Raw genomic sequence first — 21090 nt, forward strand, 5'->3', positions numbered from 1 at the left:
TGAAGGTGGTACAGCATTTATTATAAGGTGGCACACAACACAGGATACATGAACACATGCTTAAAATGCCATGCTGGATCAGCTTTACAAAGGCCAGTGTTACATGAGAAGCCACAAGATAAATCCATACATCATTTTAATGGAGATTACAGATTACTTCCATGTTAGACGACAGACAGGCAGATGCAGACGAGGACAGGAGCAGGTAGGTGTGTAATATTTGGTCTTTAACCACATTCGCCTCTCAAATGCGACTTGGAGTAACAGGAAGTTGCTGCTACTCTCATTAGCCGAGGCGAAGTATGAAAGTGTATTTTTGGCACACGATATAACGGCCAAAATAATGAATAAAAAATTCATTATTGAAGAGGTCCAGATTCTACATGAAAAGCTGTTAAATGCTAGTTAATGCTACGTTTCTATTTATCATGTCATAAGAAGATATATCTGTGTTCCCTTATACAGTCGTATTACTGAATGTCATGAAGCACATAAAAGAAAAAGCAGAAAGCGCTAAACATACAGTTGAATATTATATAAAGTTGATATATTCTACAAGTCAGTCTTTGTCCTACAGTAAATTCATGATAGAATATCCCATAAGTATTTCCATGATTGATAGTTAACAAACCGCACATTTAAGTATCAAGACCTCCACATTATTTAACAAAGGCACCGTGTTGAGAAATAAAATCTGCTTTTCTCAGTAAAAGGAACATTGCAAAAGATTATATCAAGTTTTTACAGTTCACACGTGGACTGCTAGAAACTGGTGTAGCCGCTCAATCAGGCGTGTGAAGGTTTCATGTTGATGTCTGAGTGAGGAAGAGACATGTCAATCATCATCTGCCTCACCTGGCCACAGACAGGTGACGCACTGGAGCCTCGGCCAGGCTGCGGTCAGCGAGCACAGCGTGAACAATCGGGCAGTGTATCCATTATCAGGTGATCTTTGTCAGGTTTCAGTGACTAATGACTGATATTAGTTGCTATTAATCACTTGTAAAAAAGCTACTGGCCATTTCAAATTATGGGAAAGAATCTGGTTGGTAATATTATTGTATTTGCAAAAAGCCAGGCAGTGTTTTCACACACATGTACAGTGAGTAGAGGAGCCGCAGAAACACATTAAAATTTGGAAGGAGTTGGAACATTTGTGTCAAAAATAGAAACAAGATGAAATTTGCTCAAACCAAACAAGCCACAAGCCTTGTGTTTATTTCACAGAAAATAAGAAAAATGTCACGAGTATAGCTTCACCGTCAAAATAAAACAAAATATTAAACGTCACAGACTCTGAGCAGTGGTTAGTGAACATTCACGATGATTTACAGAAACAAAAGGGCAGCCAAACAGAAACATGTGGATAGGAAGTGAAGCAGAACAGCAGAGGCTGATATGGAAATATGAAGGTTAGATTTGTGACAGGCAACAAATGGCTCACTGCTTTAAGGAGTACCACGCATTCGATCGTGCTGAGACGCTGCCATCTACAGGTTGAAAGCTGTTGCACCCTGAGCTCCCTCACCACAGTGACGATGAAACGCTGAACCGTTGCATCGATCGCTCGCTTCTAAAGATTAAATGACTGCAACAAACTGGATGTAGTAATTAGACTGACTTGATCAGCAGGAAGAAAATAACACATACGTAATGTTGATACACTCAACTTAACCGAAAACCACCAGAGCACAAAAACCATGTTTACCACCTGATCACATGCTTATTCTCCCAACTTCCCTCCATTAAATTCCTGCTTCATCATGACAGACCAGATGTGGTCAGAAGTGCAACACCGTGGCAGCTTTCAACCCACAGAGGTTTAAAATTTAGTGCGGGGGTTACTCTTTAAAATTACAAAATATGTACACAATCTGCAAAAGTGCACATTTCACACAGCATCTAGGAAACACACTAGCACATGTGAGAGGAGGAGGGCTGAGGAGGAGAGAGGCGCGAGAGAGAGAGAGAGAGAGAGAGAGAGAGAGAGAGAGAGAGAGAGAGGACTAACAAAGTGAATTAAAGCTCAGACCCTGAATATCTTCCATGTGCTACTTGAGGTAATGTGGAAATGTTCAGTAAGCCTGGCAGGCGTCCAGGGTCTCTGTTCAGGCTAATCTTTTCTAAGTATGGCTTGTGTTCTGCGTTTGCTTTGCTTAGCGTTTGTGTCCAAACGTGACGAAAGTGAAAAGTAGACACTATTGTTAGTATGAGTTTACGCTATGAGAACAGGGAGAAATATTTAAACATCATCCAACTATAACACAGTGATACACTGACATAAATCCAACTACAGCCAAACCACTGTCCTGAGGTTTGGGCACTTGAGTGGTGAACAGGCACTGCACAACAGAACGAGAAGACACGCAACATGACCAAAATAACACGAGGTAAGGATTATCATACAAATGATTCAAAAGTCAGATATTGTAATCTACTGTAAATCTTACAATCACAGTGGGTGAAGATCTGGTGAGCCTTAAGTGTAACAGCGGTTTGGTAATCCATTCTCTCTGAGTTAAGAGATAAGTCTAAATTATCTGTAAGAATCTGTTTTAGATGCTGAGAGGAAATAAAGGTTATTCATTTCATACTATTCTCACTCTGCTTCTTCACCAGCTGAGCTATGAGCATCTGATGAATCATCATTTAGAGAACAGGCAGGAGCCGGCACGCTTCACTCTGCTCCCAAAGGTGAATAAATGTCAGAAGAGCTGACAGGGAAGAGAAGCGCTCCAAACTCCAGGCAGAGAGTTACAGCTCTGGAGAGGAGCTCAGTATTCAGATTCTTTGCAGCACCTACTACTGAAGACTGTGGTGTTTCTCCTCATATAGATGACATTAAACACCAGCACATTCAAAAAGAGACAAAAGTGCTGACTTTTGTCTCTCAAAAATGGCCAACTCTGCTTTGGATGGCTTGTTGGGCTGAACAGGACTTCAGCATCTAATCATGTCTAACTAGTGCAGTACGATAAAAATCAATTTGTCTAAAACAAGAACTTAAAACAACTGAAGATACATAAAGTCTGGTCCTTTAAAAGTTAGGGCCCCCTGTTTTTTTTCTTCACGAAAAAAAAAAAAAACCTCTTAGAAATACAAAAACCCTCTCGGTTGGTATCGAGGGCTTTTGGTCAAAGGCAGTTGCATAAGGGGTCAGAGGCTGAAAATAATGTTTTCATTCTTGAGGCAGATACATGTCGAAGGATTCAGAGGAACGAATCTCTGGCCTGATTCATCAGTTGGCTGTTTGGCACTGTGGGCTGGTCATCTTCTGGAGCAGAGGGATCTGTGGATCAGAGTCACAGGGATGAGCTGGTTTTAACAGTAAAGAACATAAGGCCCAGTGCACAGCGAGGTCACACAGTCAGAAACTACAGCTCTACATTACATCACATACTATTCTGATGGAAATATATTTGACTGCTGCCAAGTAAAAAAAGTATGACATCATGGATGTTTTTTGGACACATTAATCCTCTGAATTCTGTTACTTATGGAGAGGTCAAGTATGGGAGGAGGTTTTTAAAGAGTAACTTCAGCGCCCTCTGATGGCCAGTCATGACTAACAGGGGGAAGATACTGAAAAAATGTGCAGTGATTAAATCAGTGCTTTTGCACAAAACATTTAAATTCAAACTATTAATTATAGCCTAAATGGTGCAGAGTAACTTTAAGCTCAGGTAAACATGTTATGTACAAATAAAGACTGAATGAAATGTGTAGAAATGATGAAAAGACCTGGTTTGAAAAAATGAATCTGATTTTTAGCCAGCAGCTGAACAAGCTGAAAACACAACACTGACATACAATCACCTAATAAAGTTGTTATAGTGACCCATGTTAGCAAACTGTTGACTACTGGCACAAAAAAGATCTTCACTTTTTAGGCATAATGATTAAACTTTGTTCATATGTGGGTTGTGAGATTCTCCATGTAGCTGCTCCTACACTGCTCTGTGTTCTGGTGCTGTTTAGCAGGAGAGGCTCTGAGGACCTGAACGATGAGGCAACACTCGGAGGCTGCAGCTTGGCAACATGGAGATTTGTTGTGTGTTGGTGGGTGTTTGTGCCCTGAGGTCAGTTGTTGTAATAATGTTTTTAATTTCTACCAAATGACATGCGTCAACAGTTTTATCTTTTTTTCAAGAAGTTCAAACGCTCAAATGTTCCAGTGATCATGAGCAAGTCGACAGCTGAGCCTCAGGGCAGATTTTAACACTAATACTTTTATCAATATGCTTATGGATCGATCTGGTACTTTAACGGTTCTCTTATCGGTACTTTTTGTTATTTCAAAAAAAAAAAAAAAAAAGAAGAACAGAATTAACATTGTTTTATTTTCTCATATGTTCTCAATTAAGATTCTTGAATAGCAAACTTCAACAGTATCGTTTTGAGCAGATCACTATTACAGACTGATTTTGTAATGATGGAAATATAAAACAAATGTAATACACAACAATTTACTACGGGACTTTTTGACAGTATCTTTACGGTGCAGCAGTTCACCAGCAGCTCGCACGTCCCTACATGGGCGAGCTTTTATGTCGCAATAAATAAAAATCTATTTTCATAATTTCTCCAGTACGGAGAGCAGAGCTGATAACATCGGAGCTTATCGATATGATGGTCTTTAAGATTTTAGCCTGTTTAATACCAGGCTTCTGTACCCATCCCCAGCTGACCCTGAAGATAACAGAGTCAATACAAGGATTAAGCTTCAGAGGAGGAATCAGATGTGATATATGAACTCTTGTGGAGAACGGTGCCACTCTCACCTTAGTCAGATCCACCCCGGTGAGGGCGTTGACGGAGACCGGGAGTTCAGCTAGTAAACGGGTCACCTCTCCGGTCACGCGGCTGCCTTCTCCACTCAGGATGACAATCTCGTTGGTCTTAGACAGCGGTGCAGCCACTTTACTGGCAATCTGATAAAACAAAGTGAGCATCTGTTTGTTATTTCACTGATGACACACTCCTCCACTCCACACCGTCTATATATGAGGACTGACAAGAACTGACATGAGTGTATACTGTACCATTCATTCTGTTCCCTCTTTACCAACATGTGACTAAAACACTGGAACCAAAGTCATCTGTGTCTCATAGGTTGTAGCTGTCAACAGTGTGCATGCTAATGCTTTAACAAACACTGTGTGGAGACAGTGTGGGGGATTAGCCTCTGTACTTGTAGTATCTCTAATCCAGAGGGGTTAGTTCATCTTAATGATACATGTATTTAATGATGCAGGCATGTGAAGGAAACATGAGGAAATGTGCTGGTTGTAAGTGTCGACGACGGCAGATCGTTTCCCTCCCCTGGGACTTGTTGTTTACACAGGACAGACAGCTGCAGTCTCTCCTCATGCTGCTGATTCATGGCTGACTTGACCGATGAGATGTTTGTTGGTGTTGACGTATAAAAATCAATACCAACTTCAGAATAGTAAAGAATATTTCTTATTTTAATTACATCCACTATCATTATCTGTTACACTTTGTTTACTTTTTATTAATGGTTGACTCTCATGTTTTAGCATTTAGGAAAAAGCTGTTTCAAGAAGACACAGAGATGACTTTGGTGCCAACCCTCTCCTGGTGAGGACGGTGGGAAATTAACCCAGTAAACCAAACTTCCCATATATTGCTGATTTCCTTTAAAACCAGAGGTGTATAAATGTATATCACAGACCTTGGGCAGGGCCTCCAGGACCAGAGCTGTCTTAGCGGCCTCTCCATACTGCTGGTAGGATTCAGCCTTCAGCCTCATCTTCTCAGCCTCTGCCTTTCCCACCGCTTCGATGGAGGCGGCCTCTGCCTCACCGATGCAGCGGATCTTCTCAGCCTCTGCCTGCGCTGTCAGCACCTTCTTTATCCTGGGGTCGTGTTAGAGAAGCATGACGAGGACTGTTTAGTGTTTACTTACATTAGCAGGCAGTCACGTACAGCTCTGTAATCTACATTTTTACCATGAAAAATCAAAAGGTCTATTCAGTCATTCTTGTGTATATACAGTATATATATAAGTTTGACTTGCAGGTCAAAAATATGCAAATTCCAAACTGATTAAAAAACTCAAAATACTTTTACGGTTGTGTTTATTGTGCTGCCAGCAGTAAAAAGACTGGTTCACCAACTGCTGTATGTTTGAATCATGTGTTAAAATGTTGAAAGGAGCTGCATGTGTTGATTTTTGACATTACGGTCTGAGTCTTCAAAGGACGAGTGTCATCAGTGTGTTTTTTCATGTTTCCTGGTTTTACTGGAGCTCAGTGTGAGTCGAGGTGAGTAAGTGATTAACTAGCTGCCTCGTTAATGATGCTCTAGTTTTATGTGACTTATTTGCGTGACGGTCATTGAATCTGAACAGGGACTAAACACAGCTCGGATCACGGCACAGAGGATGCACCATCACGTACTGTTACTCATTGCCTGGTGCACCATGGATTCTCCTGTTTAAGGGATTGTGGCGGCAGCTTAATTTGAGGCAGATTGCTATTGTCAGGTTGATTCATGAAAATGATTCAAACATCTGCAACTGAAGCAAGTCATTAGCATTTTCCCCAGAGAACAGAAACATTTAAAGTAAAAAAATGATGACTTTTCTGTGGTGTGTGCTGAGTGATCCACTCACTTCTGTCCCTCGGCCAGCTGCTGCATCTTGTAGGCTTCAGCCTCAGCAGGTCTCTTCACGGTGGCGATGAGCTCCTTGTCCGTGCGGTCGATCTCCTTCTCTTCAATGGTGATCTGCTTCTTCCTCTGCACCACCTCGATTTCTATCTCCTCCAGACGGATCTTCTGCTGCTCTTTGGCTGCCTGCAGCTCATACGCCAGCTGAGCCTCTGCTTTCTAGAGACGACAGGAGCTTTTGTTCACACCATGATTTCATGTTTGACTGTTCAGGATTTATTCAGAGCTATCTATTATACCTTTGTATTCACTTCCTGGTTGAAGGAAGCTTTCTGCATTTCCAGCTCTCGTTTGGAGTCGGCCATTTTTGTGTCAGCTAAGAATTTAACGTCCATCATTTCTTTCTTACACTCAGCTTCCTGTAAAAGATAGTGTGCAAAAGGTAACAACAGGGAGATGGGTTAGGAGCAGTTTGTTGGTTTCCTAATGTGCTATAAATTAGCTATTAGCAATCAGAGAATATGTTTTTTAATTGATCATGTTTGTAGTTTTAATTTTGTCTTAAAGCTGCTCTTACCCTGATTCCAGCGTCTCTCTCTGCCTCTGCCACTCCGATGTCTGCATCCCTCTGTACTGCAGCTGTCTGAGTTTTGCCCAGTGAGCTCAGGTACTCTACTTTATCATACACATCCTGTTAGACAGATGAAGAAATGTGGATGGTCTGGTAAGTCATTAAATTATTATCATTTGAATTGGAAGCAGATATTTCAGTAAATGCATAATGAAGCAAACTCAATGTTTCTATTTCTTGTACCTTGATGGTGAAGCTGAGGATTTCAATGCCCATGCGACCGACATCGGGTGCTGCCACCTCTCGCACCAGGGTGGCAAATTTGTCTCTATCTTGGTAAATCTGCTCAACAGTTAGGGTGCCTAAAAGATAGAAATATTGGTTAGTGCCCTCCGATCCAAACTGTTACTGAGCACACCGACTACACAAAATATATGGCCAAAATATTATTGACACAGAAATCATGGTAAAAATGCCAGACGGTTAGTATTATCATTTAAATTTTAATTATCACTATGACCACGGCTGTTTTTCATGGTTAATTTAACTCACGTTAGATACTGTAAGGCATCAACCAGCAATAGTCTCCCAGATGAATGCGCGGCGAGAAAAACCAACCTAAAGAAGGTCGTTGACTCATTTTACTCTCCCAGATGAGTTTGCCTTTCTGTTTGGAGCGCCGTGCAAACGGAATAAAACCGAGTTGGTTGTCCTGTAAAAGTGTCGGTGCCTCCGTGTGAGACGCTTCAATCTGTGATTGTGTGTTTTTAAACGTATTACAGGACTGCAGCTTCACACTTTCATCCCTGAGCGCAGTGTAGCCGTGGTGTTTCTGGTTTAACAACACCGCGATAATATTGATATCCATGATAATTTTGGTAACTTTTATTGTGTTATTTAATTTTTATTTTATTATTATTATCATTTATTATTTTCATTTCGTTAGTTTCACTGTTTCATCTCTAACACCCCCCCCCCACACACACACGCACACACACACACACATATATATATATAAACTGCCTTCACAACTGCTTCCTCTTCATCAGCAGCCTCTGAAATGTCTGAAGCTGCCTGCTGCTGCTGCTTGTCTTTTCAAATGCTGCTGGTACCTTGCATATATATATATACCTGCACATCACATTGAACAACTATGCAAGTTTATTGAGATGAAGTGGTGTTATTTTAAAAGGTAAATGATGGTCACATCAAATATCTATTTGTTATAGTTTTCTTTTATTTACTGCCATTTTTATGAATGAAATTGATAAATAAACTTTTGCCACACACACATATGTTTATAGTTATAGACCAAAAAGGATCTGTTGAAGCCATCTTGTCTGTGTCTCCCTTAATCTGCCTCTTTCACTACTTTCCAAGAACTTTTAAATAGTTTTAAAAACTAAGTGGTCTCAGACTTTAGGACGCCACAGTATGTTGGAAAAACCAAACAAAAACCAAACAAATTAGGAATGACCATTCAGATTAGTGCAACTACCCACCGAGGATGGCACGCAGATGACCCTCGAGGGTCTGCAGGATGACGCTTTTGATCTCCATGACTGACTTTCCCAGGAACTGTTCGCAGGCGTAACCCAGCAGCTCGTTCTCTGTCATCACTTTCACCTGGTGCCAACATGGACAAAGATCGTCAGCTGAGCACACATACACAAACACAGGCACAACACAAGCACAAACATAGGTGTGGCACACATCAAAACATGACATGTACTAGCTTTTATGGTATCATCCAACAATCATTCTCTATCTAATCACTTATCACATATCAGTGCACCGTCAGTAATGTATAGAAAACGAATGAAAGTACAAAAGAAAGTATAACATAATGGGAAATCAACACACAAATAGAATTTAAGAAAATCTTACAAAGTCTGCAACACATTAGTGACATACAGCACATGCATAAATCCTGAGGGCTGCAGGGATGATCACTGTAACTGTTATCTTTTTTACAGTCACCATGCCTGATGAAACACGGGTTTAGAAAATACAGGTCAGTATAGACATGGAGCTCAGTCTATATGCCCAGATGAAATAATTAACTAATTCATAAAAAACCTTCAGAGTTTACATTTAACTTTATTTTAGGATAATTTTTCAGAAGGGAATTTTGAATTTTTATCTCATATAAATCATCATAGTATAGTGGCTGTAACCACAATATCAGTGGACTTAGTGCAGACAACAGAATCCTTCAAATCATGGTTAGTAATCAGCTATTACTTTGCTGATCAATATCAGTAGAGCGGTTCCTTATGATAATCAGCAAAGCATGTGCTGTACTAACATAATTATAAATAAAATGCTACACTAAAAGTTGATGCACAGAATGTATAATTTAGTTCTACACTCGAGTAACAACACAGAAATGTACTGAATGCTCCTGTTAGCAAAACAATCAACAGGATCATTTATTTTGAAGGAACTAAAGGAGAAAAAAAAATCAGGAGTCATTTACATTAAAATAATAGAAAAGGTAAATCGATGACCTGAGGTTTACAATCACACAAGGGCAGTATGAGAGCTCACTTCGACAGTTCAGAAATCAAAAATGTGTGTAAGATCGAAGGTTTTGGGTCATGTACTCCACTGGAGCTGTAAGGAGAGAGAGTGAGCTGGGTCCTTAGGCGAGAGGTCTGCACATGGTTCTGTTTTGCAACATGCACTCATACCAGGAACGAGGGTGACACAATGTCAGGGAGGATGGACATCATTCCAAGGAAACACATCTGAAAACAGAAAAGGCTGCAGCCCAGCCACACATCCACACACAGGCCAGCTCAAACGGACAGCAGGGGGAGCCGTACTGTGGCTGAGACTGGAATAAGGGCTCGTGTGCAGTGGTAATTTCTTGCCCTTCACTGACCTGCTATCCCAGCCCCACCCTCCCATCCCACCCGTGACACCACCCTTCCTCCTGCCTGCTTCAAACTCGAATATACAAAACTGAAAAGCACAAGTAAAGGAAATGTGACAGAAAAAGAAGAGTAAAAAGATGTCCTGACAACTGTTTCTTCAACTTGTCGTTCCTCAAAGGCCAGAAAATAGTTTTTAAAGGTGATGGATTTGTTGGCTCCTTCAATTGGTGGTTTTACTGAAACTGACCAGTAAAATGTCAAGGGAGACAAAAATAATCCTACTCAAAGTCACATGGTGAAAGATACTGTAAAGAATGTGACTGATTATTATTGGATTATTGGCAACATGAAGTTAAAACTTTATCCTCGATTAACATTCTGCTCTGGTTTCTGCTGAATTCCTCTGAGTCTAAACATTTGTGTCGCTTTAATTTAAGAAGGACAAACAACGCCTGTTACCATGGAACACACGCTCCACAATGGCTGTGGCTTAGGTTGGACCAATCAAATGGTGGCATGATGAGCCTCTCTGTGAAGTGAACTGTGTGAGAGTGAGGGGCTGTTCAGCTCCAAACAGTAGGCTCATTGTCAGCATGCATGTAGGAAAACACAGAGGAGAGGAACATCGGCATGCCTGTGACCAAAATACAGAACTGATGATGAGGTATCATATTGTAAAACACTAAATAAACACTGGCATGCAGATAAAAAAGGGAAACGAATAACAACAGGATCTCATTTGGAATGGAAATGCAGAAAATAGTGATATATTATGATTAAGTTATAAAAGTGAAAATCCACCATAAAAAAGTTTCCTTGAGACTCAAGACAAGACTGACTCGTTATCACTGACTGCACAGACGATCCCTGGACAGATACAGCCACCAAGAGGCCTTGTGTTGCTCAATGACATTTAAAATCGCTTTAATTATATTCCCCATAGTACTGTGTTAAGTCTTTCATTGACCTTGTTACAGAGAATGATGATGGAGAGATTCGTCTCATCTCAGATTAACTGAGCCTTTCTTCAACTTGTCTCACTAAGTCCACCAGCATCATAAACACAAGCAGGCCAAGATGACCAGTAACAGTCTTCATGACCACTTGGTTTCTCTGTAGCCACTGTCAAGACAACACGTAGCTCCATTTTCTATGGCAGAGCCTGATGCACAACTATGACTCCTGCTTCAGCAAAGTCCGGTGTTTTTTTCATCGGTTCTTGCAAAAATGTGTTTTTATCTCATCTATGCTCGATTGCTTTAATGTGCAGGAGAAATATAAACCGACTGCAGCTCGTGCAGAATGCTGCTGACCAAAAGAAAAGACCAAATGACTGCAAATACCTGACTGGCAGTTGAACTGCTGGTTTTGCTGGCTCCTGCTTTATATGTATCTGTATGCTTGTAATAGTTTCTTTTCCACTATTGTATTTTCATTTGCTTGTAATCATCTGCTATGGCTTCCTTTGTTTTTATACTGTAAAGAACTCTGAGGAAAAGTGCAATAACTTAATAACATCATTATTTTTGTATTTAGTGTCCATGTCTGCTGCTAGTTACTGAAACAGACTGTGACAGTGGATTTTATTTTAAGGTGGATTTTCTCTTCAATGTTTCAACTTGTTAACCTAAAGAGTTCATTTTGGCACTGATCAGGTTTGAACGACCAAACCGATGCAAAAAATACAAACAAAACAAAACAAAAAAAACACATCGAAGTTGCACCTCAGGCTCTACAAAGAACCCTTCTCCTGTTACACTAGGACCAAGTTCACTGAAAGACTGAAAATGACACTGTGCAAGGGGGTTACAATGGTGTGGGCGTGCCACTACAGGTAGGAGTGAGACAATGAAACATGAACCAGGAAGTGCCAACTGAATTGTGCCAATTTTGTCTTCTCATTGAAATGAATAACAAGGCTGTGTTTTTTTTTTTTTTGAACCAGCGTTACTGTCAGTCTGAGTGCAGCTTGGTCAGATTAGTTTAACTGGATGTATTCTGCCCGGATACAGGGATAAATCATGCAACAACAAATGACCCAACATCTGTGTGTACATCTACATGTCTCTTTACCAAAAGTACAGGTGAACATCTTAACTTGAGCCCTCTGTATGAAAGACCACCTCTGCTGTGGTTATGGGGTGATGCCAGAGAAAAGAAGGATGGAGGGGGTGTGTGGGTTGGTGGAGTCTGAACTGGCATTCCCAGAAAAGTGTGGTGATTTACCTGAGCCACCCCAGTGACAGTAATAGCTACACCCTCCGCTGTCTCTACATCCTCACACTTGGGCTGCAGGGTCATAATCTCAAGCGTTATCCTGTGAAGAATGTGGAAAAATATAAAATAAAAATTGACATGTTCGGAGGAAAAGCAAATGAAGGGAAGGGCCAGAACACAAGAAAAAAAACAGGACAAAGTGAAACCATTCACCCAAGGACTCCAGATCACTAACAACGGAGCAAAATGAGATGCTGTCCACAATACAAATCTTGTAGGATTTCGATTTTTGTCTCAAATGTAGATTCATTCACGTATTGCATTATACTGAATTTTGCATTCTGCATTTGGTTGCTCACATCCTTTTTTAGCCATTTCTATAGCATTCATTTAGTGACCCCGTTGCCAAAGGTGACTCAGAGTTCAGCTTTATGGCGAAGCCCAAGTTAGTGACAGCTGTTTGTCTCCTTTTGACTGCAGAAGAAAAAAGCAATGACGATCAGAAGAACAAACACAAAGTTAGCTTGTTAGTTGAACCATTTTCCTGGGTTGTCCTTCGGTCTCGAGCACCAGCCACTGCTTTGTTTTTTTTAGGGTCTTTTGAAATGCATTACCTGAGCCACCCCTGTCACATCCAGGGGAACACCCTCCGAGGTTTCGATATTCTCACAGCGACAGAGGATGGTCATAACCTCCAGAGACATTCTACGCAGGCAGGCAGCGGGAGTAGCAGAGGCAAAACAGTAAGTTGGACAACAGCTGTTAGGAATGTCAGTTACCAAGGTCAAGAGGAAGAAGGAGAGAGGGGGTAAAAGACACAACCTGACCTCCTGTTTTTCCGCTTTTAGCCCCAAAGGCTGTTTCACGTATCTACATGCAGCTGGTGATGCCTCTTACAAAACCTGTCACAGCTACAACAGAGCTACTCTTCCCTCTGTTAACAAATATTCAAATTAACTGGGACAAGGAGCAAGATCCATAGACAAAAACTCAAGTCAGTGTTGACAAGATTCTTGAACCCAGTGACTCTCCAAGATTACATTTGTATGGAGATTTCACAAGAATGTCCTTTACAAACAATCACATCCTGAGCTTCAATACTAGTCTGGTTCAATTGTTTATGTGAGATTATGTTTAAAAGCTGATAAAACAGACAGAGCCGTTCCTTTACAATAAATCCTGACCTGTTGTCGGAGTCAAAGATATGGGAGGATGACTGCAGCAACACTTGGAAAGAAGACTCTCTGGTTAAAAGCTCCACCTCCCCTTTCTTTCCAGAAACACTGGATCAATGAGTCACAGGCTTGGACATTAAGATGATTACTGCAGCACGAGCGGGAAGCCACACTCCCTCCCTCTGTACTTATATTGCCATCCAGCTACTGGTTTATGCACATAGGGCTTTTAGCTCAAGTGGTCACTTCTCTGAAGAGGAGCAAAAAGCATCTTTCCTGTTCTCATCATCCAAGAAAACATCTGAAATGTTGACCAAACTGCACATGATCAACATGTGGAATAAAAATAGACGAGAGGGGGTTCGTGGGACAGCTTGTCTCTAAATGAGGATTTATAAATCCAGACATGCATCAACTTTATTTTATTTGCTGAGGTCTACCATTACGTCTCCTAGCAACTAAAGTCAAAGAGCAGCACTTAATGGGAAATGGGTAACCTGAAGGAGACACAGTAAGGCTGAGACAGAGCGAGACCGACACCAGACAGAGCAAAGCAGGTTAGCAAAGTAAAAACAAAGAGGCAGGAAAACACTGAATAACACGTTTAAAACCAGGAGCTGCAGAGACAAGAAATATGAAAAATCACGGATCACTTTATTTTAGATTTAGATTACTGTTAATTTTGCAACAGCTTGATGTTTTGAAAATGAGGAAATTGAGACTTGTAAGTGAAAAATAAATACACTTAAAAAACTGAGTTTAGATCATTTCCCATCCTTTTGAGCAGACATAAAATAGTCTCATCGAAAGCTGCAGATAAAAGCTACTTCACTGACATTAAATCAGCGGCTTGTGCCACAACCCAGACATTTTACAGGGTTAATGAGCACATTTTAGAGTAGGTGGCTTAATGCTTCTCTGTGGGTTCAAGCTCAAACAAACAGTGTGGAGGTCTACAAAGTGTCAGACTTTCAGCTGCAGGTTTTGTTTCTTTTCAGGACTGGTCTTGATTAAGATCAGACTACAGATTTCGTTTTCTGGTTTCAAGCTCTGGCAGAGACAGTTAAATAAAAACACAAATTCCATTTGTCTGTTTTTTTGTCAAATGAATAATATGCAATTTATTTTCAATTTTTTTTCATTGTCAGTGATTCAAATGGTAGTTCAACAGATATTTTTTGTATAGTTTTGTAAATATTTTGTTTGTAATGTTCCCTGACTTCGCTGCTGTCTACCATCTATTTATGTTTCCAGTGTTATCTCTGAAGCTGCTTGTTGGAGCTGCATTTGAAATCAGTGGACAGTGATGAGTCGCTGCGTTTACACATCTGTCAAACATTAGTTTTTACTACTGGTGTTGTTTGTGTCAATTCACCATAACTAGTTTATACTTGACTGGACTGTACAAGGATAGGAAAGAGAGAACCATGGCTCTTTTCTTAATTAACTTTTTCAGGGTATCTGCAAAGCCAAACTTAAAAACATCCACATTTTAAATCGTACGTAGAAATTAAAATAAGACTGTTTTCAAAATAGAAAGTGAAAATGAAAAAAAAAAAGAATTTTTGATTATCAAATGTTTGTTATTTTTCTTACTTTTAACAAAGCCCATGAAAGTACTCAAACCAACAATGCACTGGTTTTGTCCATCTCCCATAGCTTACCATTTTCCTTCTATGTGTAGCACTCAGCAAAAAGCCCATTTGTTTCTATTGAAGGTGTAAATCTTTAAAATCAGATCTCAGTGTGTAAATTTTAAAAAGGTCAGTACAGTGCATTTGTTAAAATCTATTTTAGCTGAGGATTAATACACATTTGTGTGATAGGACAGTGTCTGTGTGACTGATTCACAATAAACTACAGTGCCCATGTTCAATAGTGTGACTTATTGCTGTAGTGGAATAAATAACATTTGGCTGCAAAGGCAATACTTCAAGGATCAATTCACTGTTGTTCTTTTCATTTGATTTGTTGACAATAAACGAAACAGAATATCACCAGTCTTATCATTTAATTGCATCTGCTTTATAAATGAAGAGATATAGCATCATGTGCATGTTTGGGTTGACACATGGCCTGAGGCTTGTGCTTAATGCTGGTTCATGAAGTGTCCAAAATGGAGAGAAATCAACTGCTGAGGAGCATGCAAGCACTCAATAGAGTTTCACAAGTAAAAACCTAAATGGCAGCATTAGAGGAAAAGTCAGGAAGTGGAAACATGAGGAAATATCCACTTGGAGTCTTAAACTTCTATATGAAAATGCATGGTAATTTGACCATTAGCTGTCCAGATGTTTCTGGCTGTACCAAACTAATTGGCAGAAAAAGGAAAAAAATGCTCCCACAAGGGACATGGAGTGTATTGCGCTTAGTAAGAAATATATAAAAAAGTATTTTTAAATGTTTTGCATATTGTGGTAAATATATACATTTGTGTATATTATGCAGAAGACTGTTAATTATTAGTGCTTATGACACCTGCAGGGTAAAAGAGTCTGTAACTGAAATGTGGAAAGCAGGACTTTGGAACTGAATAATCCCTTTTTTTCAAACTCGTGGTAAATTTGTTGTGTGGACCTGCAGATACCCTGTTCTGAAATTGAAAGTTTGTGAGCACTTTGTGCCATCTAACACTCCATTGCCTAGGGACATTTACACGTATTCTCTGGTTTGGAGCCAAGAGCAGACATGACGTACCTCTGGATGTCAGAGATGAGCCACCAGGCCCAGGCCCAGCCTCCCACGACATATGTCTTCTCATCTGAGCCACAGCAGCCACCTTTGGAACAACACAGATAAAATGGATGTAACATGCTACAACCAAAGTAGCAAAAAGCTATAGTAGCATCAGTGAATGACAGTCAGAACAAAAGCAAGGCCAAATGCAACAGGCTACATGCAATAAGCCCATTACAGCAGCAATTTGATTTGGATTGTTTAGACATTTACGTCACCAGCTAACAGCCTGCGCTGCCTACTTTCTTAAACGGCTGGAAAACAATATTCTGTATGCAGTTAATTCAACACATCCACACATGGTGCGTGCAACAGCACACTGCAAGGAACACCTTTATAATAATACATAAATATATAATCCTACATCTAACAACAGCAGCAGCGTTTATTTGAAAAGTGTTGGAGAAACATTGAGAAAGATCTATCAGACAGTGACCCAGTTTTCATGTTGTGCAGTTTCTAAGGAAGATGATCATGTGCTACAAAGAACTCCCACTCACAACCACAGTCTTTACGGTGTTTGTTCCTGTGGTGTCACACCAGAAGCAAGTAGTTTATATCTGCTTTCTGGTGCCACATTTAATTTCTTGATTACATTTTACCTCTCTCCCGCTCACACACTGGTGGCATGTTGTGATTCACTGTATCGCAAAACAGCAAACTGTGATTGAGATGTTCTGGTGCAGCATGAGGTTTATCTGATTGTGGGGATTCATGTGATTTGAGAACATGCACTGTGCATTTTATTAAACTTTCCGGACAATCTCAAACCAACAGTTCTCTCTATGCATTACACACCCTCTTATTTTCCTGCAGGGACATGCAGAGCACAACAGGAACACTACATTTAAAAACTGCATGCATGCAATGGACAACTTATAGTAACAGCAGTTTTAAAGTGAATGTGAGATCTTTTCACATGAGATGCAAGTTAAGTTAGGCAACATATACCCGTCCCATTCAGCGGCCTCGGACTGATAGTTTAATCTCAAGTGCTTAGTGTGACATTCCCAGCTGTCACGTGTTAACTGACAGACAGGGGAGGGGGAGGAGCTGGTCTATCTTTACCAACACCCCAACAACCACACATTACAGCGGGCCATACACATCACTCATGTTTCCAAAACAAAAACGTCTTTTAAGGTAATATTGAGTATTTTCAGTCTGAGGCAGAAATCTCACTTTCGGACACACTTTTCATGTTACAGACATAATGTACCTCCTGGGTGTGACTGAACAATATGCCACAGGAAACAGCAGCATTACAATGTGCAACCCAGGAAAACTCGGAGTACTCGGAGAACTGAATTACACTCTTAACTTGAGTTCATAACAATGACCTACTGAGCTCATCTGTGTCGCAGGTTTTTATGTTGACACATTAACCATGTTCTTGCCTCATTTCAGTTCATCAGATCAATGTCTGACATTTTTGCAGTGTTTAAATATAACTTTTAAATATACTTTTTTACTTTCATTTAAAGTTTCATTTTTACGTTTTGCCCTCTTTAATCTTGAAACTTTGAGACTGATCATGAGGAGAATGTATATCTTGAAAGGATGTTTTTGGATATGCTCTCTTAAGATAATCTAATTTATACATATTAGAAGGGGTATTTCCATAAAGGAATGTGGGAAAAACAGGCTTTTACTATTAAAATACACCTGACTCCTGCCAAATGCCATTGCCAACCAAAGTGGCAGCCCATGAGACTGATGGCCCATAGAAAGACTTGGAGCTACAGACCATTTTATTAGTAGCAGTTGCTGTAGTCTACCACTGGCATTACTGGGATTCCTGGCTGCATTCAGAGTGGTGGGGGGAGGGGCTACCATGCAAATGAATGGGTATTTACACAAGCTAAAAAAATTCCTGTCATCAACTTTAGTTTTCTTGATGCAGAGCTTTGTTCTTGAGAAGTAATGCAAGCCTTTACTCACAACACACAGATAAGGCGCTGTTATTTCACATATTTCACAATAGGCCATTAAAGGAAATTTTACTTTGGCACCCAGCCTCCTCCTCAAAATACAGAAAGTCGTTTCACACTGTGGAATGAATCAGTCTTGGGATCAGGATGTGCAACTCATGCCCACTCACCTCTGCTCTCAATTTACGTTCCTCTCTGTGGTGACTGACAAACTCTTTAAGTTTGCTTACAAGGGCAAATCCCAAAGCTGTTTCTGTTTTTTCTTCATCACTAGTGATTAGTAAGTATATAAGTAACGTTTATTTAATATAGCACCTTTCACTAAGCAGTCACAAAGTGCTTCACAAAAGTAAAATGATTAAAGATAACATCATAAAAGTCGTGAAGAATTATGAATTTAAGCTGGTTAGACAGGAACCTGGTCTAACAGATTCAGTTACAGAGGTGTAATAAAAATCTATTGTTCACTATGCTGCCAAACTAGATGTAGAAACTGAGCTAAGTTTTTTTTTTTTCAATAGAGGCAAAGGTCAGGGATTCCTAATAGTGTTTTACCGGGATCCATATCAGATCAATGGAGAGTGCAGAAAGATGACAGTTTAGATTTTACTTGATGACATAGAAATTAGTGATTCTGTATTGAATGAGTGTTGAGTGCGATCTGAGATTTGACTCTCAGATGTTAATTTCCTACAACATTACAGAGAATATTGATTAAAACAAGACCCAACGCCAATCTGTGGGTCCAAAACTTTAACAGAAAAATGGGGGTCCGGCCTCTGAGTTTTTATATGGGGGGCCCCTGAGATTAAGAAAAGTCCTGGATGTCCTGAGTATTAGAGACATAAACTGATGGTTACTGCCAACCAGACTGAAACAACTTGAGTTTATCTGCGTCTGCCTTGTAATTTAATTAATTTAGCTGTAACGTTACTCCCTCTGCAGAAGAGAACTGCCATATGCACCAGCACTCCTCAGATAGAAAGATTATAAAATAAGCCCATTAAATCTAACCTTCTTATAAACTTCAATTCGTATAAATGGTTCGACGATGGCTGCTTTATTATAATAAAGTGAACAAGTGAAAGAAGCTCCATGAGAAAATGTTCCACTTAAAAACCAAAGTGTAAGCAGATGTCGAACCAAAACTGATCAAATCCCAACCGCACGCACATCTGGGAGGACACGTGAACACGCATTACAGCAATGATATAATACATTTAAACAGGTGGATTTATAAAGTGAACATTACAGACATATTTCTGAGGACAGGACCTGTCAATTGCTGAAGTACAGTAAACGGTTAGGTGATTTTCTGTAATATTACCCGAAACGTTAGCTTCTGTTAAACACATTTAAGATATACTTTTCGATTAACGGTTAGGACACTGTTGTGGTTATTTTCTCCTAGTCTGTGAGCCGTTAATCGGGCCATCAGAGCCAGCCAGGCAGGCAGGAGCCATAGGAGCCATAGGAGCTACACTACATCGTGTAAACAGCATTAACGTTACCTGAAACTACAAGGGCCTCGTTTGGTCCCACGGTGTGGCAGTTTCCCATTTTACCGACAGAAACAAATGGTATCCACACTTATTCGACGAATACAAATGTAATTCGGCTTTTAAACACTAATTTCTTCTCTTTTTACACCGAACTAATTTTCTTCACAACACTCGCTCGGTGCTCCACGCCCCTATCGATCTTTTTTCTTTTTTTTTCAAAATGGAGAGTCACAGTCGAGTAACGGATGCGTCACATCAGCCGTAATGAGACGCGGAGCTTCCGCTTAAGATTTTCAACATAAAAGTCGTTTTGCTGAACATGTGTTTAAGTACTCTTTTTGGTTTTATTTTGAAGATTACATTGACAAACTTTGGTTCTCATTGTTCTGTCACTTGACTCAGCTGATCAGATACCCCTCCTCTCTCTACTGCCCCTCCTCCACAGAACAAGACCATTTCATAATAATAAAATAGGCGTGGTTGATAATGTCCTCTCACGCAAACAGCCTAAACAGCAATAATTGTAATTTTCCTGTGGGAGTCCTGCGTTTAGTGACCAGATCACATAGTAATTAACTCATCTGATGTCATGGATTGTGATATAGTCATAAGTATTGCAATTTTAAAGCTTGAGATTATGTCACTAACTGCAGTTTAGCAGTATGCATGGTGAACTAGCTGATAAAGTCTAGGTGGGATTGTCCATCCACATGTCCCCCAGCTCCCAACCATGGCAGAGTCAAAGTACTAGATTAGCTTTGATCGGTCAGATGAGATGATGCTTGATGTTGGGTGATTTGTGGACTTGGCAGTGTTGTACCAGTACACACTTTAAAAGAACTAGCTCAAAGTTCAGTTCATACAGATGAAAATGAACAAAATTTACTTAAATTAAGTTCACAGTTCCAAAACCGAACTAGTTTTTTACTTTAAATAAATAGGCCGATGTTCTTTTTCGATAGAACCTCCTTCTACCCATCCATCACCAGCCCCAAATCATTGCCACTTCCAACTAAATGAATTATTGTATACCACTCACACAAACATTTGTTAGACTTAAAATCCGTACATAAATATAATGCTCAAACAAACTGGCTTCAGCAGCGGCAGATGCGTTTATACCGTCTGTACCGCTTGCATCAGCCAAGCTGGGCCGTGTCTATGGAGACGTTATGCAGCGTGCCGTAAAACTGAAATAAAACATGAGCTAAAACTGTCGTAAAAACGTGAGTGAATGCCGCTCACGTTCACGTTCATCATTTGTAAAGTGATTCGTTCAATTCATTGTTCACGCACAACACTGACACTTGGCACATTTCTTTTCCCACTTAAACCCAAACAACCTGTTGAACTCTTCAGAACTGCCTAGCTACTATTACAGCTTAGATTTTTGATTCTGAAAAGGCAAGAATTTAAGGCCCATATGAAGCCGGTGGTGCTCTTCTA

At 40.1% G+C, this 21090-nt stretch overlaps 1 protein-coding gene across 3 annotated transcripts in view; it reads right to left on the bottom strand.

Annotated features, from left to right (window-relative positions):
- The window catches only part of flot2 (flotillin 2), a 22836-nt gene continuing 1746 nt past the window's right edge, over nt 1-21090 (bottom strand). Inside the window, exons 1-11 of one of the 3 annotated variants that reach the window (XM_022745891.1) lie at nt 19654-19865; nt 16173-16254; nt 12915-13005; nt 8707-8830; nt 7448-7566; nt 7211-7324; nt 6933-7052; nt 6638-6852; nt 5696-5879; nt 4782-4931; nt 1-3289 (exon numbers count right to left, since the gene is read on the bottom strand). In XM_022745891.1, the coding sequence (XP_022601612.1) occupies nt 3239-3289; nt 4782-4931; nt 5696-5879; nt 6638-6852; nt 6933-7052; nt 7211-7324; nt 7448-7566; nt 8707-8830; nt 12915-13005; nt 16173-16254; nt 19654-19702 (1299 nt within the window). In that variant the 5' untranslated portion in view covers nt 19703-19865 and the 3' untranslated portion in view covers nt 1-3238. Of the gene's footprint in view, nt 3290-4781; nt 4932-5695; nt 5880-6637; nt 6853-6932; nt 7053-7210; nt 7325-7447; nt 7567-8706; nt 8831-12309; nt 12401-12914; nt 13006-16172; nt 16255-19653; nt 19866-21090 lie in introns of those variants that run through there. The other 2 variants (XM_022745890.1, XM_022745892.1) reach the window with 2 other exon arrangements.

Source organism: Seriola dumerili, unplaced genomic scaffold (genome assembly GCF_002260705.1).
Source record: "Seriola dumerili isolate Sdu_G_001 unplaced genomic scaffold, Sdu_1.0 BDQW01000091.1, whole genome shotgun sequence".
NCBI lineage: Eukaryota > Metazoa > Chordata > Actinopteri > Carangiformes > Carangidae > Seriola > Seriola dumerili.